General features: G+C 45.0%; 2 protein-coding genes and 1 long non-coding RNA gene across 24 annotated transcripts in view; 1 reads left to right on the forward strand and 2 right to left on the reverse strand.

The window, feature by feature from the left end:
- The window catches only part of Pigc (phosphatidylinositol glycan anchor biosynthesis, class C), a 117,565-nt gene that overhangs the window by 87,795 nt on the left and 16,105 nt on the right, over positions 1–13,665 (forward strand). For 3 of the 14 annotated variants that reach the window (XR_015635305.1, XR_015635298.1, XR_015635308.1), the window contains exons 1-2: positions 152–403; positions 1,907–2,092. The exons of 6 other annotated variants lie outside the window; for them this stretch is intronic. The gene's annotated coding sequence lies outside the window, so the exon portion shown is untranslated. Of the gene's footprint in view, positions 1–129; positions 404–1,906; positions 2,093–9,581; positions 10,273–13,665 lie in introns of those variants that run through there. 5 more of the 14 variants (XR_015635301.1, XR_015635299.1, XR_015635297.1 and 2 more) reach the window with 3 other exon arrangements.
- The window catches only part of Dnm3 (dynamin 3), a 485,732-nt gene that overhangs the window by 10,515 nt on the left and 461,552 nt on the right, over positions 1–13,665 (reverse strand). For 3 of the 9 annotated variants that reach the window (XR_015635075.1, NM_001437521.1, NM_001437520.1), the window contains 1 exon segment: positions 10,280–10,581. Coding sequence is in view for 2 of the 3 variants with exons in the window: in NM_001437521.1 (NP_001424450.1) it covers positions 10,545–10,581 (37 nt within the window). In the remaining variant the exon portion in view is untranslated. 9 annotated transcript variants of the gene reach the window in all.
- On the reverse strand, positions 1,330–4,500 carry LOC148001726 (uncharacterized). The gene is made up of 2 exons (XR_015636106.1): positions 2,576–4,500; positions 1,330–2,369 (listed from the first exon to the last, which is right to left on the reverse strand). It is a non-coding gene; the product is annotated as an uncharacterized LOC148001726 (long non-coding RNA).

Below are 13,665 nucleotides of genomic sequence, written 5' to 3' on the forward strand. Positions count from 1 at the left end.
GAGACGCATTGTGCCAGGTGGCTTTAAGAAGCCTAGAGGCTATGCTTGAGTGGCAGGAAGTGGTTTTTACTATGGCACTACATTTTCAATATGGGACAATGGGATGAAATTCTAGAATTCATCGCCTGGGAGTCCACCCCAACAAGCTTGGAAAAAAAAAAAAAGGGATGCTGTGGTTACAGTAAGGGCAACGGTGATTTCAAGAACTACATAGCAACACTTGCTTGCAAATGGTAGGGAAATGCAGAGCTCTGCTGCCTGAAAGGGACTGGAAATGTAAAGGAATTGAGTGAGTGCCAGAGGGAAAGTTCAGTGGTGTGAATGGAGAAGGGAACAGAAACTGAATACTTGGATGGACGAGCAGATTCTCATTGATCTCTTCAACCATGAGCCAGGGTGGCTGGTGAGTGACGAGTGGTAGTGGGAGAGGCAGAGGGGAGAACTATGGAGACATTTTTACTAGCTGTCAGGCCTGGTATACGGTTTTTGTTTACCATACCTCAGAATTTAGCATGCTCTTGGCTCATAGTAAGTTTGGCTCCCCCCAGCCCCCAATGAATAAAATTAGTTAAACCTCTTCACTTTTGTTGAACTTGCCAAGGATGTCCCTAGGGCCGTACACAGAAAACACCATTGCGTAGCCCGTGTGGTGGGTGGATGACAGAGGGAGAAAGGGAAGGATAAGACACCATTGTGTTCTTTCAGAATGACTAGGGTATCTTTGGGATATGTTCACTTTCCAATGAAAGGAGTCCATATATGTATAGTATGTGCAGTTCAAAAAGTCCCAAGAGCCTTGACCCACTTACTCTTTTGGAAGAGGTGAACATTATTTCTAAAACAATAAGAAAAGTAAACCATATTGTAAAAAAACAGTGCTTGAAAGAAAAAAAAAACAAGACAGATCCTAAGCTATTGAGTGATTTTTTTTTTTTTAATAACCCAAGCTAAGATGTTTGCCAACTTCAACACTAAGAAGGTATTTAAGGAGTTCTGCTCAAATTTATTTCGTTGGTCCAGTCCCTAACCATTCCGATTGCCAAAGACATTCACCTCACAAGACAGTTTGTTTGGGGGCAAACTTACTTGTTTTGTACCAAATTTTCCTCAGTTGCTTTGTTAAGCGATGGGCTTCATTAAGTAATCCATTACATTGAAATGAAGCATCTTGTATCGTTTAAACATTTATTGAAACACTGTGTTGTGTGTGGGCGGTTTATGGTTATGCTAGAAGAGCCATGTTTCTGCTTTCAAATCAAAGGGAAGGATGTAAGACTTGGAGCTGTGGCTGCAGGGATGGCCCATTTACAGGATTTTGGACAATGACAGTTTTTGTAAGAAGATCCCATGCTCCTGCTGGCTGGGTGGCATTTTGGGGGGGGGGCAGAAGCTGGCTTTACTGATAAGGTTGAGAAGTGACCATTTGTTTCCTTCTCTCACACGATTGTCTTAAGAATAGAAGTCTAATTCCATCTGTTCGTCTTTCTGTTCTCTGGCCTTGAGTGTTCATGATGTGAGGCCAGTCATAATGAGTTTGGGGAGGTTCCACCAGGAAAGAGTGCATTGTTCATCAGCTTTGGGGTGGTGTGTGTGTATATGTGTGTAACTATGTGTGTGTGAGAGTGTGTGTGTGTATGTGTGTATAGTCAGGACAGAAGTTGGTGTTGGAGTTTTCCTTGATCACTTTCACTCCTTGAGTTAGCTAGACTGGCTGGCCAGTAAGCCCCAGGGATCCTCCTGTCCCCTCTTTCCCAACACTGTATAGGTTTACACCACCCACCATGCTTGGTTTTTCTTTTTCTAAGTGTGGGCGCTGGGTATCCAGTAAGCACTTTACTGAGCCTTCTCCCCAGCCCCCATCTGAACCACCCTGGAGTGAGCGCTCCTCTTACACTTTTTCTTATAGCACAGCTTGGCACTTGATGGGGACAGGGTGAAGATTTGGAGATCATGACTGACTGCGTGCGTGAGTCTAACAGACGGGAGTATGCCTCTGAAGGAAATGGCAAGGCAACGACAGGCCAGAAGCTCACACCCTCCTCTGAATGTTCATGCTAGACAGCAATTGCAGGATGCAGTGTTTTAGGTGCAGGTAATCCACTTATATTTAGATTATTTTGGCAATTTTTAAAGTAAGTATTGTATATTTATATGGAGTTGGGCTCAACTCAGGAAAATGTTGTGATGCTCAGGACTTTGTTCAAATGGAAGATACTTTATTATTTTATTGTAGACAGTAATACAGGCACTTGCTCTGTGGCACAGAGTTTGCCTTTTGTGGCTTGAGGAACGTCATCAAGCTCATTGTCCAAGAGCTGTTTGTAGTAGGTGTATGAGCGTACACAAAATTGGGTCTAAAGATTGGATCACTCGGGGCTGGAGAGATGGCTCAGCGGTTAAGAGCACCCGACTGCTCTTCCAGAGGTCATGAGTTCAATTCCCAGCAACCACATGGTGGCTCACAACCATCTGTAAAGAGATCCGATGCCCTCTTCTGGTGTGTCTGAAGACAGCTGCAGTGTGCTTATATATAATAAATGAATAAATTTAAAAAAAAAAAAAAAGATTGGATCACTCACTAAATACGAGAAGTGACATACAGTCCCCCGTAAAAATAAGCCCTTTTATAATATATATGTATATATACATACGTAAATGCATATATACATATATACATACATACACACACTAATATACATGGAAAACGTGAATCAGGTTGTTGGACTTGAAATGAGCACATGAGGAGAAAACTCTTCACAATCTTTATTTGATGACATTAACTTGTACTAATTGAATACTTAGTCTCTGGAGTAAATAGAAATAAAATGAACTGTGCTAATGTTTATGTAGCTTGCTCAGTAGATCTGATGTAGCTTTCCCTCACAGCTATGATGCTGATATCCCTCTCACACTAACTCTGTCTCAGTTGAAGATGTTGGAAAGGCATTTTACAACAGCAGTGACCCGAATTCTTTCAGTAGACCGAAAATAAAAATGTATTTATATTGGTTTGTAAAATACACGGTTTGGGGGCCAGCGTCCAAAGTAAGTTTTGATTAAGCATTGCAGGTCAACTCATTTTGCATTTTTTCTTCCCTGGTGTGCGTTACAGGGCAGGATGTTAACAGGGATATGGACATAAAGATTGCTACTTTCTGGAAGGCTTTCTTGTTAGGACAGAGTCAGGCGAGCCGTGACAACAGCAGGTAAATGCTCACATAAGGTCTGCTAGGAGAGTGGCAGGGACACCTGGAGTCCTAGCCTAGAGTTGGTGTGTGCGCACGCGTGCGCATGAGACAGAGAGAGGGGGTTGGGGGTGGGGCGTGATTCTAGAACACGGGAAGTTGGGAAGTTGCAGATCTGACACTCCAGGAATAGGAATGGATGCCTACAAAGAAAGCAAGCCGGGACAAGTGCTGCTATTTAGAAAATGAAGTGTCACCCACCCTTTGTCACAAGCAACCAGTGACTTGTTTTGACCTGATCAAATGAGGAAACGACCTAGAGAACCTTTAGTTGTATGAAACTGTGGTGTTTACAAGACTAGATGTGATATTTTATTTTCTACAGTGGCCTCTGAACTACATCACTAGCAACAGGTAAGGCGAGGAAAAGAAGGGGCTGAAGAAGGCGGAGAGAAGTAGACTTAAGAACAGAGCCTGAGAAAACAGGGCTAGGGCATTTTGCAGCATATCGCCACTGAATTAAGTTAGGTGGCATGGCATTCCTTACAGTAAATTTATCCCCCCCATCCTCCTCTTTCTCCTATTCCTTAGAATCTTCTCCTCCCCCCTTTGGGACTTTGTACTGTAGAGCCCACTCCCATTAATAGTAGGGACTAAAAATCTTCCTTCTGACTCTGTCTCCTCTTCCCTTCTCTTCCGGGCCCTCATCTCCCTCCCACCTCAGGCTCCAGGAGAGGGAGGACCTGACTTTAACATCCAAAGGAAGGAAGTGAGGTTCTGAAGGAGGTGCCCAGAAGCAGCTATCCCAAGTGGAGGTTTCTACTTCCAGGGTATGCAATCCCCTGTCTCTGAAGTCATGGAAAAGAAAGGGCAGGAGCAAGGAAGGAAAAGACAGCAGTCTGCACCTTCACTCACTTCCGCTTTAAGAAAGATGAGAGAGAGAGAGCTTCTTGCCTTCCAGGCATTGGTATAGGACAAGGAAGGGGGTACTTTCAGAGAGAGTAACTGTGTAACTGGTTCAGAGAGGGTAGCTGTGAGCAGGCAAATTCTTTTTGAAAAATTGCTTTACCGTTACAAAATAAATGCACAGAGTCTGAAGATTTAGAAAGGACAAGGCTGTAGCAATATTTCCCTCCTGCCAAACGACACCTGCTGAGTCAAAGGCCAGTTTTAAGTGCACCACACAGTACTTTTTTGCCCTTTCAATGGCAAAAATTGGAGACAAAGAATTGCAGTGTACTGTTGGCTTACACAACAGTATTCTCAAAAACATCCAGCAGGGGGAGCTCTAATATACCTTTGAAGCTCAACATTTAAAAAAACCAAAACAAAAGAAAAAAACAAAACAAAACAAAACAGAGGGGCATTGTTTTTGAGCTGCCATGCCAGTGAACAAATACGTGAGGAGGAAGACCAGTTACATGCTCAGAGGCCAAGCGACAGCACTTGGGGGAGGAGGGACACGTGCAGTGTCCCACAGTGTCTCCTTGCCATGAGCCTGTAGCTGTGAAGCAGTTAAACAGGCAGGGCTGGGGCTCTCGCAAGAGAAGGGAGCGAAGCTGACTTCTGGGCAAGCCTAGAAGTTATTCTTTCCTTCTGAAAGGATCTTATTGTTTCTAGAGCAGCCTTGAACACTGGCTCAGAAACCACATTTTAAAACAGAATTTTCATTGTTGGTTGAAGGAGCTACCGAAATGCCAAATGGCTAAGTCCCTTACTCAGTGGCTTGTTGGGTGGTTTTCTCTTCTCCTTCAAGTCAGAAAAATGCTGTGTTTGTAAAAATTGGTGCTAAAAGGGCAAGAAATCATAGGTCCTCTGGGCCATGTAAAGAAGGAATTAGAGCTTTCAAACACACAAGCTCGCGCGTGCACGTGTACGCACGCACGCACGCACGCACGCACGCACGCACGCACGCACGCACAATGAACAATTTACTCAAGAAAACAGTGAGGAGTTTATAGACTGAGAGCTACCCTGTATTCTGGGCAGTGTTTGGAGGTGGGTGAGCGGACGTTCAACATGATAGAACAACTTCACCTGAAGGAAAGCACCCAGTGACCCGACCCCTTCTATTCTCTTGCCAATATGAAGGCAAAGTTTTTGTTTTACACCTTGATGGTATGCCCACATCTAAAAGTTTTATACAAGCTCCTGCACAAACTTTAACTAGACCAGTTCAGACCAAGAGGCACTAAATAGAGCCAGTCTAGACAGAAAATGTATGGAAACCATATGTCCTTTGGGCGTCTGTCTTACAAAGACTGCCATTGCCCTGGAGAAATCCTTCACAAAATATGCTCTTAGGAAAAAAAGAGAGCACACAGGGAGAAGAGTGCTTAAGATGACGGCTGGGCTCGGAGAAAATAGGGGCGAAGTGTTTATAAATGCGAGGCTCTGGTTTCCCTGCACATCTGTAAGTAAACGGTTTGAAAGGATGGGCCAAGGTAGATAACATTTATATTCCCATTGTTCTTTCAGGCCTCCACAGAACGTTAGGCAGAGGGATCTCCAAGCCACTCTGCTCTCACCCGCAGAGAGCTGTTTTGAGTAAGGCTGTACGTGGAGGAGGCCAGAGAACTAGAACATTCTCTTCTGATTATTACCTCATCCTGCTGGCCTGCCAAACACAGCTAGAAGGCAGGTGTCCACCATAAGTAACTAGCGAAAGGCTGCTCTAGAGAATGGTGTGTGGGACTAGAGAGAGAAAGGGAGGGGGGCTCCAAGGGGGTTGCAGTAAAAGGGGTGCTCCTAAGCCCCCGTTTTTTCCAATTTAACCTTGCCTTCTGAACAAGAGACACGACTATTCTGTCTTCCCTAGTCTCATCATTACACTTGAAGATATGCTTTAATTTTAACCAATAGTATTATAGATTCTGCAGAGGGAAAAAGTAAAATATGCAAATTACCATGACCCCCTCCCCCAGCATATTAAATGAAAACTGCCAAGGGCCAGGGAGAGCATGAAGCATGTGGACACTGCCGAGGTTCCTTGTGGCTCTTGACACTTTTACTGAAATTCCCCACTCTGCAGGGAAGGGGACTAGGAAACAGAACAGTAGGATTGATAAGTAGTACCAGCAGGAGTGCCTCCAGGTACTGTCCCCTCACCTAGAAGACTGAATTAACAGTATGTGCCAGATAGACTCACAGAGAAAGGGTCTTGAGTGAAAAGAGCAAAAGCAGTAAGATTGTGCTTTTAAGAAAACTCGAGAACCCTCAATATGCTTGTTCAAAGACAGTCACGTTTTAAAGGTTAAAGATTCTTATACTGGCTTTCAAGTATTAAATAGTAAGATGTGGATAGGGTCATTTAGAGTTTTGGAAGTATTAAGGCAGCTTAATTATACTGCAGGGCAGAACGCTAACCACTGCACGTCCCTGGACAAACAGTCATATCAACATCTACTCACTATGGATGCCTGAACTGAACCGAGAGCGTTTGGCTGGGTTAGTTGAAGTCTCCTGGTGAAGTTACGGGGTTTTTCCTCCAGTGCTCCTGTTTATTGGTGGTTCTGAACCTTTCAGCTGGTTTTCATGCTAATGGCTTGTGGTGCTTGGGTTTTATTTTGGTGTCAGGCTTGGATATGTGGGGGGAAAGTCCTGCCATGGTTTGTCTAGTGAACACACCCACTAATATCGCCTCAGTTTTTCACCTCAAAGCCAATAATTAAGATATTGTAGAACTTGTCTGACATGAGGGTTTATCATTTTAGTTATTAAAGTAGTTTCCAACACTATAGGGAGTGTTTTTAAAAAACCAGTGGATGTTTGGCTTAGATCTTTTTACAGCCTTTCCTCGTGGATGCAACCGTAGTGGCAGAGAGTAGGCACATCTTGCGGCGTAGGACCTGGGGCATGAGGCGTAAAGGAAGGTTTATCTGAAGGAAATTCATTCAGTCCTAAAATTATCTCCAGGACCACACTGTGAACCTGAAAGGATACACATGGTCCAGAATTTGTCTTGTGTAAGTATTCTTTGTCGAGCAAGCCACCCGCAGGATTATAAAATGCCCTGTAAGTGTTCCCCCTGGACAATATAGTATACATCTGTAACTGAACGGTTGGGGAGGTTAGGAACTCAAGGCCGGACGTGGCTATAAAGTAAGTTCAGGGACACAGTAGACTGTGCAAGACTTTGATTCAAAAACAACCAAACAAAATAGCCAAATAATCCAGATAAGGGCCTGCGAATTAATGTGAGACTGAAGTTTGCAGATGAAAGAGATGTTTCCATGGTGTTGCTTCAGAATCTCTAAAACCAAATTTGAATGAGTACACGACGGAGGCAGGAGGGATATTTGGTTGCAGACGAATGTCATTTTCCCACTTATACTAAAAGCCATCTGAGGCTTTCTCACACTGTGCACCTTTTTGGGGGTGGAGATGAATCAGGATCACACTGTACCTCATGATGGCCTGAACTCAACTTTGTAGCCAAGCCTGGCCTTGAATTCGTGATCCTTCTGCCTCTACCCCCCAAGTTTATGGGGCTGGAGGTCCACCTTCATGTTAGCTCATCGAGGTTTTCAGGCTTCCCCTGAAGCTTTGGATAGGTTTGCAGTAGAGTATCTAGGCTCTTCGCTTTCCCCTCTCTCGGTTACTGTGTTAGCCTTCCCATCGAAGCATCCGGAAAGGGTGCTGCCTAGGGGTGACTCACACGTTGACCTGTGTGTTTATGGGGTTCCCATAAGAGCAGTGAGAAGAGTAATTATACCTTGTCTCATTTTCTGGTGCTTAGATCATTCCCTGTGTGGGCCATTTCCTCTCTCTGAGCAATGGAAACCAGGAGGCCCCACTACCACCGATGCTGAGACGGAGAATCTGGCTAATTGCCATTTTGATTACCGCTCCCCCTACCTTCTCCCCCCCACCCCCCTCGAATGGAACAGGTTCATGTGGTTCATGCGAACTGATTATTTTGACTGAAAAACAAAGAGTGGATATTTCTCAGTGCTTGTTGGGCAATGCTTAAAAATAAGGAACTAGAGCACTCCGCATTCAGTGTTCGTGGTTTTGCCTGTCGTGGCTCCGATACTTAAAGAGCAGTCAGTCGCAAAGAATGAGCCCGTGGCTCAGGGAGAGTTCCTGAATACCTCATGGCTTTCGACATTGCCCTAGGCTGGAGTTCTGTTTTGGGCTAGAGTTGCCATGTGATCTAAACATGTAAATGCTCAAGTAATGTGGCATCCATAAACATGGAGTGTCTCTCAGACCCGGAGCCTTTCCAGAAAACCCCACTCTGGCACTGACAACTCGAGCTTGACCAGAAGTGTAATATCCTTGGCAACAGAGTCAGCGAACCAGATGGGGTCCATTTGGCAACTAAAGGGTGTAAATACGTGTTTAGATTCAGAGGTTTCCTCGGACAATGCTTCCAATATGTTGGCATGGGTAAGCTAAGGAATTTTAACGCCGGGCGGGCACTTAAAAATTCTCTGTTTAAGCAGCAATAAATGTATGGCAAGCAGGCAGAGCCATCAAGCCCTCAGCTAACTCCCGATCGCCTTTCTTCTGCTCCGCAGTTAGGTGTCCCGGGCACATTCACAGAACAAGATACTGCCCTGACAACTTTGTTTTAAACTTCCTGTCTGTCTTGTAAGGTTTTTCCAAGTCTCACGTTTAATCTTTCATAGTAGCTGGTGAGTTGGAGGAAAGGAAAAGGGTGGGGGGAGGGCTTCCCGCTGCCTATTCTTAGAGTTTGCTGCTTGGATAAAAGTTAGACATGAAAGAGGTGCAATTCGCACACCGTGAGTCTCTGAGGCCTTTGAAAAATACGCTGTCGAACCAGGAATGCCTGAGTTTTTTGAAAACCGCGCTTTCCTTCCAGCGAGGGGAATTGAAAGAGCTTGGTGGTGAAACTCGAGCCCTCGCTGGCTCATGTGCGTCCCTAAGTCTGGATGTCTATTTACACATGGTAGAGTATTTCCCCCCTTTCTCGGAGCTGACACCAACTTGTATATAGGAACATTTGGTGGATTACAGCTGGTGACAGTTTGCTGCTGACTGGCCACAGGAAAATTAATCAGCATCAGCTATGCCTTTTCCCTGGCCGGTGCCTCTTTTGCCAGACTCCGGTCTTGGCTGTCTTCCTCTATCAACCAGGTGAACCCTAGGGCAGAACTGGGCACCCCGAGATGCAAAGGGGCTTGTCCTGCAGTGATGGAGCTTAGCCATGAAAGAGCTCCAAAGGGAACAATGTCTGAGCTATTCGTTCCTGACACAGACAGGGAAGCAAGCAGTGGTGTTTGCTTAGCTGAAGGCCTGTCACCCTCTGCTTGGCTAACTGTAGCCTTCGGTAGGAGGAGCTGTCTCCTGCCTGCATTTATGGTATTTACATTTTGCATGACGTGAATCTTTTCTAATTTCCCTTTTCGTTTTTACTTTCCTGTAACATAGGATATGTGGGAAAGATTCAGACACAATGAGGAGAGAGAGGCAGATGCGGGTCTATCTACACACTGCCACAGAGTTCACACATTTCGACCTTGGAGACGCTGGTGCTGTATGAGGGCCTCGCCTAAGCAGACCGTCAGGCATCTAGGCTGTGGCTAGATGGAAATGTCTGTGTAAAATCCACTCTACTTTGCTAGACCCAAGGAGGAAACCACCAAAATAATTTGACTTTCACTTAAACCATATTGAAAACAGGATCTGAAGAGTGAAAGAAACCTTGGACATTAACCATTGCTTTTCATTGTCATAAGAATTGAAACAGTGTACTGGAATAGGAACCGTCCTGGAAATAGAGCGGGCTTTTGGAGGTATATTTAATAGAGAGCCTTAGATTAAAGCGGACGCTTTTTTTAGAGAGCAGTGGTTGAAATTTTAGTTTCATTAAAATACTGTGAACTCCTCGTGACAACTCGCGTTGAACCTGCAGCAAATCATTAATTACATCTGGAGGTTTCGGCACCAGTTCCTTTTTAATAACACGGTTGCCTCATGAGGTGCCTGGAATCTAAGAATTTGTGAGAACAACTTAAAGTTGTTCTGTTTTTAGCAATTATATTTAAGCCATAATATAGTTTTGTTTTTTTTTAACTTTTAAAATCTAGTTGCTAAAAAAATAAAAACAGTTCCCTGATCATCCAGAATGTCTGAGTATGGTTTTTATTTTTTCTTTAAGGAGGGCTGGCTAGTCAGGAGAAACAGAGTGCTCGCAGCAGCTGACATCACAAATCACAAGGTGATTTCACCGTTTGTCCCAGTGACACTCGGCTGCTAAAGACACCACAGTTTGAGAGGGCTGTCAGGAGAGGAGAGGGTAAGTCAGGATGTTTCCGTGGGTGACCGCAGGGAGTGACACCCAGGCTAGTCACACGGGCTGCTCAGTTTCCATGAACTCTGAGCCCAGCGACTTCAAGGCTCAACAGCTTCCTCCTTCACAGCACCAAACCTTGATGTGAGGAATGCAAAGATAGAAGAGTGATGGGTTTGTGGTTTGTCCTGGCTTGAAATTTAGGGAACTGCATAACAAGGACAACAGAAACCTCAAATAAAACCAGCAGAAGTCGTACCCAAAATAGAAAGGATGCTGTACCAATGGTAACTTATGACAATGAGACCTATGAAAGAGTTGGGGATACGATCAGGCAGTGCGAAGCCATTGAGATCAGAGACCAAACATTTAAAACTAAATTATGACGAAAGTCATTTGGCCTTAACTTTTGTAATATGGGGGCATCAGTTGTTTTGGAAAGGGGGCATGTACGTCTTCCTGCACAGCTGTGTGCTCTGGTAAGTCAAAGAAACCATGGAAAACACCATTGAGGAACTGGGCAAAGTCTTGATGCACACACCGTGAAGGCTTTGTCTTCCTTACAGGGCTCACAAGAACATCGCTTGATGGACCAGTTCTTGATTTCAGTCATCTAGGTGAGCTAAAGCAAAAGCCAAATGGAGTGAACCAGGCCTGGCCATCTTAGAAACTGTCAGAGATGGCGAATAAGAATGGGTTGGAGAAAGTTCTTCTCTACTCTTTTAAAAGTGGGATATTGAGTGGTGAGGTAGATGAAGTTTGCTCTCCCTTGGCTAGGGCTAGAGACCCTTCCTCCCACCCTTATCCTTTTTGATCCTTGCAAAAGAGCTTTGTCCTAGGGAAGGGGCGGGTGTGGGTGTGGGTGGGTGGGCAAGGACAAACGAGCAAAATAGTGCCAGAGTTAGCTAGTGCCAGGAAAAACACACTTGGATTCAGCTAGTTTGTTCTGTTAATGTCAAAGACTACACTTTCCAATTATCTAATTTCAAGAAGTGGTAACTGAAAATGGCTATGCTAACTCTGAAGTTGGTGTTTGATGAAGATTGGGAGCTGCAATTAAGAGAACCAGGCGCTGTCTGCTTGAGGCCATCCTTCTAAAAACAGACCCAAGGCTGGTGTGGACTTTCAAACAGGGTTTTTTGTTTGTTTTTGTTTTTTTCTTGTCAGAGAACTTGAATGGAGGCAAGAGATATAGGATAGTCCAGTCAGTCAAGCCATGGGGGAAAAATGTCCTAAAGATCACAGATTTGTGTACACCCCACTTCCTAATGACAGGAGTATCCGTGCTAGTGAGTGTCTCTAGGATGCTCCTTAGTTCGGGTGGAAGTAATTAAAACTGACACGCAATGTTTCCTGCTCTTGCACCAAAAGGCTGAGTCAAAAATCAGTCCAACACCCTGCCCTACCTCTTCCTGTATATTTGAAATGGAAAGATATGGTAAATATTCTGGTTAAAAAAGATGGAATATTCAAGATTCCTGGGCCGTGCACCAAGGGCTTTGACGACCTTGGAATACGTTGAAAAGAAAAGTTGTGATCACTGGTCGCTCAGACTATGGGGAGGAAAACTGGCCAGGCGCACACTAGGGTGGCGTAAAATCTTTTGCCCCTAGAAGTTCTGCTATTGCCTTTGTGAAATGAAAGGCCAGCAGGGGACCAGAGGGACACCCCTTGTGCTGGGATGTCATGGGAGTTTCTCTAGATTCAGGTTGAAAAGGGAGGAAGGTCCCTTAACAAAGCAAAGAACTTTGGGGAGAAACAAATTAGAGTTTTCTCCGTGGGAAGCCAAACACTTTTCTGGGAGGTGATGGATAGGGCATCTTAATTATTTAGTTTTTTTTTTTTTATAGAGAAAATGGAAGAAAAAGGACATATAAACAAGTGGAACAAGGTGTTGTTTCTATAAGAGCTTTCTTCATTTTCTCTTTTCCTCCTTCCTCTCTCTCTGAAATCTTAAACCCCATTTCTGGCTTGCATTTGGTAGGATTCCTGCTCTGGCTTTTATTAAAAACAGACGTTGTGAGTTCAGAATCTTCCATCTAAAGCGAGGCTTTAATAGGCGTCAGGACCCTGACTGGCCTCCAGCTCTGCTCAGGTGACCCCCCCCCAACCCCCCCCCCCCACAGGGATTCCCTCCCAGCCTGCTCCACTGGCCCTCAATCTTGAGGGCTCAGCACAAAACAACCAGCTTTCTCTCTTTCAATTCAAACTCTTCATTTCTGTTTTAGATTCAGGGCGGTACACAAACCTGATCAAGTTAAGTCTGGTTTTAACTCGGGAGCGTTCTAGAGATTTTGAACAGCTCAACTGAGGTCCTACAGAGTCCCCAACAAGGGCTCCCCCTTCCTGCTTCCATGTCCTTGCCCTGGCAATGCACATGGGTTACTCACTGACTCCCACCCTTCTGCCTGCGTGCAAGCTCAAAAATACCAAAGCTAACTCCACCCTGCTTAGCAAATCAGTTTAGCATCCGAAAGCTGATTTTTCTGAAGAGCGCTGGCAAGCTAGCTTATTGGAGACCGACAGGAAAAGCAGTGAAGCGAGCAGGCAAGACTTGCACCCTCATTCCTTAGCACAGCACAGCACAGCCACAGGTCCCTCTGGCTCCTTCTCAGAGCAAAACAGGCAAAACAACAGAGTTCAAGGCTCCCCTGGGACTTTGCCTTCCCACTCTCACATCTCACCCCCCCCCCCAACCCCCTTTTTCCCTCACACCGCCATACTCTCCTGGCATAGCAGCAGACACTGTCCCAGTCAATTTGAGGTTTTCTAAAACAATAAACTTCATCTTGCCCGTAGAACATTCAATGTTGAAGTGTACGTTTTTGATGTGGAAAGGAAATTCTTACGAATACTGCAGTATTCATTGCCCGGTAGAGTATGGCTTTACTTTCCTACGGGACGGCTGCCACGCCTCTATCTTCGATGATCACCGAGGGAGGAGATAACTGACAGCTAGTGACTGGAGGCCAGGGATGCTGCTAATCATTCTCAAGTGCACAGGAGGGCCAGCCATAGCAGGAATGTCAGACACTGAGGGTCCCTACTGTGGTGGCCAAACCTGGGCTCTGGAGTGGGGCTGCTGGGGATTAGAGCCCAGTGGGCTGGCATTGAGCAGGCTGCTAACCTCATTGTCTATCTATAAAATGTAAATAGCAGCCTATTTAATTGGACTCACAAACCTTAAAAATGTGCGTGTGAGGCTTTTAGGACAATATTTAA

This window comes from Rattus norvegicus, chromosome 13 (assembly GCF_021556685.1).
Source record: "Rattus norvegicus strain SHRSP/BbbUtx chromosome 13, alternate assembly SHRSP_T2T, whole genome shotgun sequence".
In the NCBI taxonomy this organism is placed as follows: domain Eukaryota; kingdom Metazoa; phylum Chordata; class Mammalia; order Rodentia; family Muridae; genus Rattus; species Rattus norvegicus.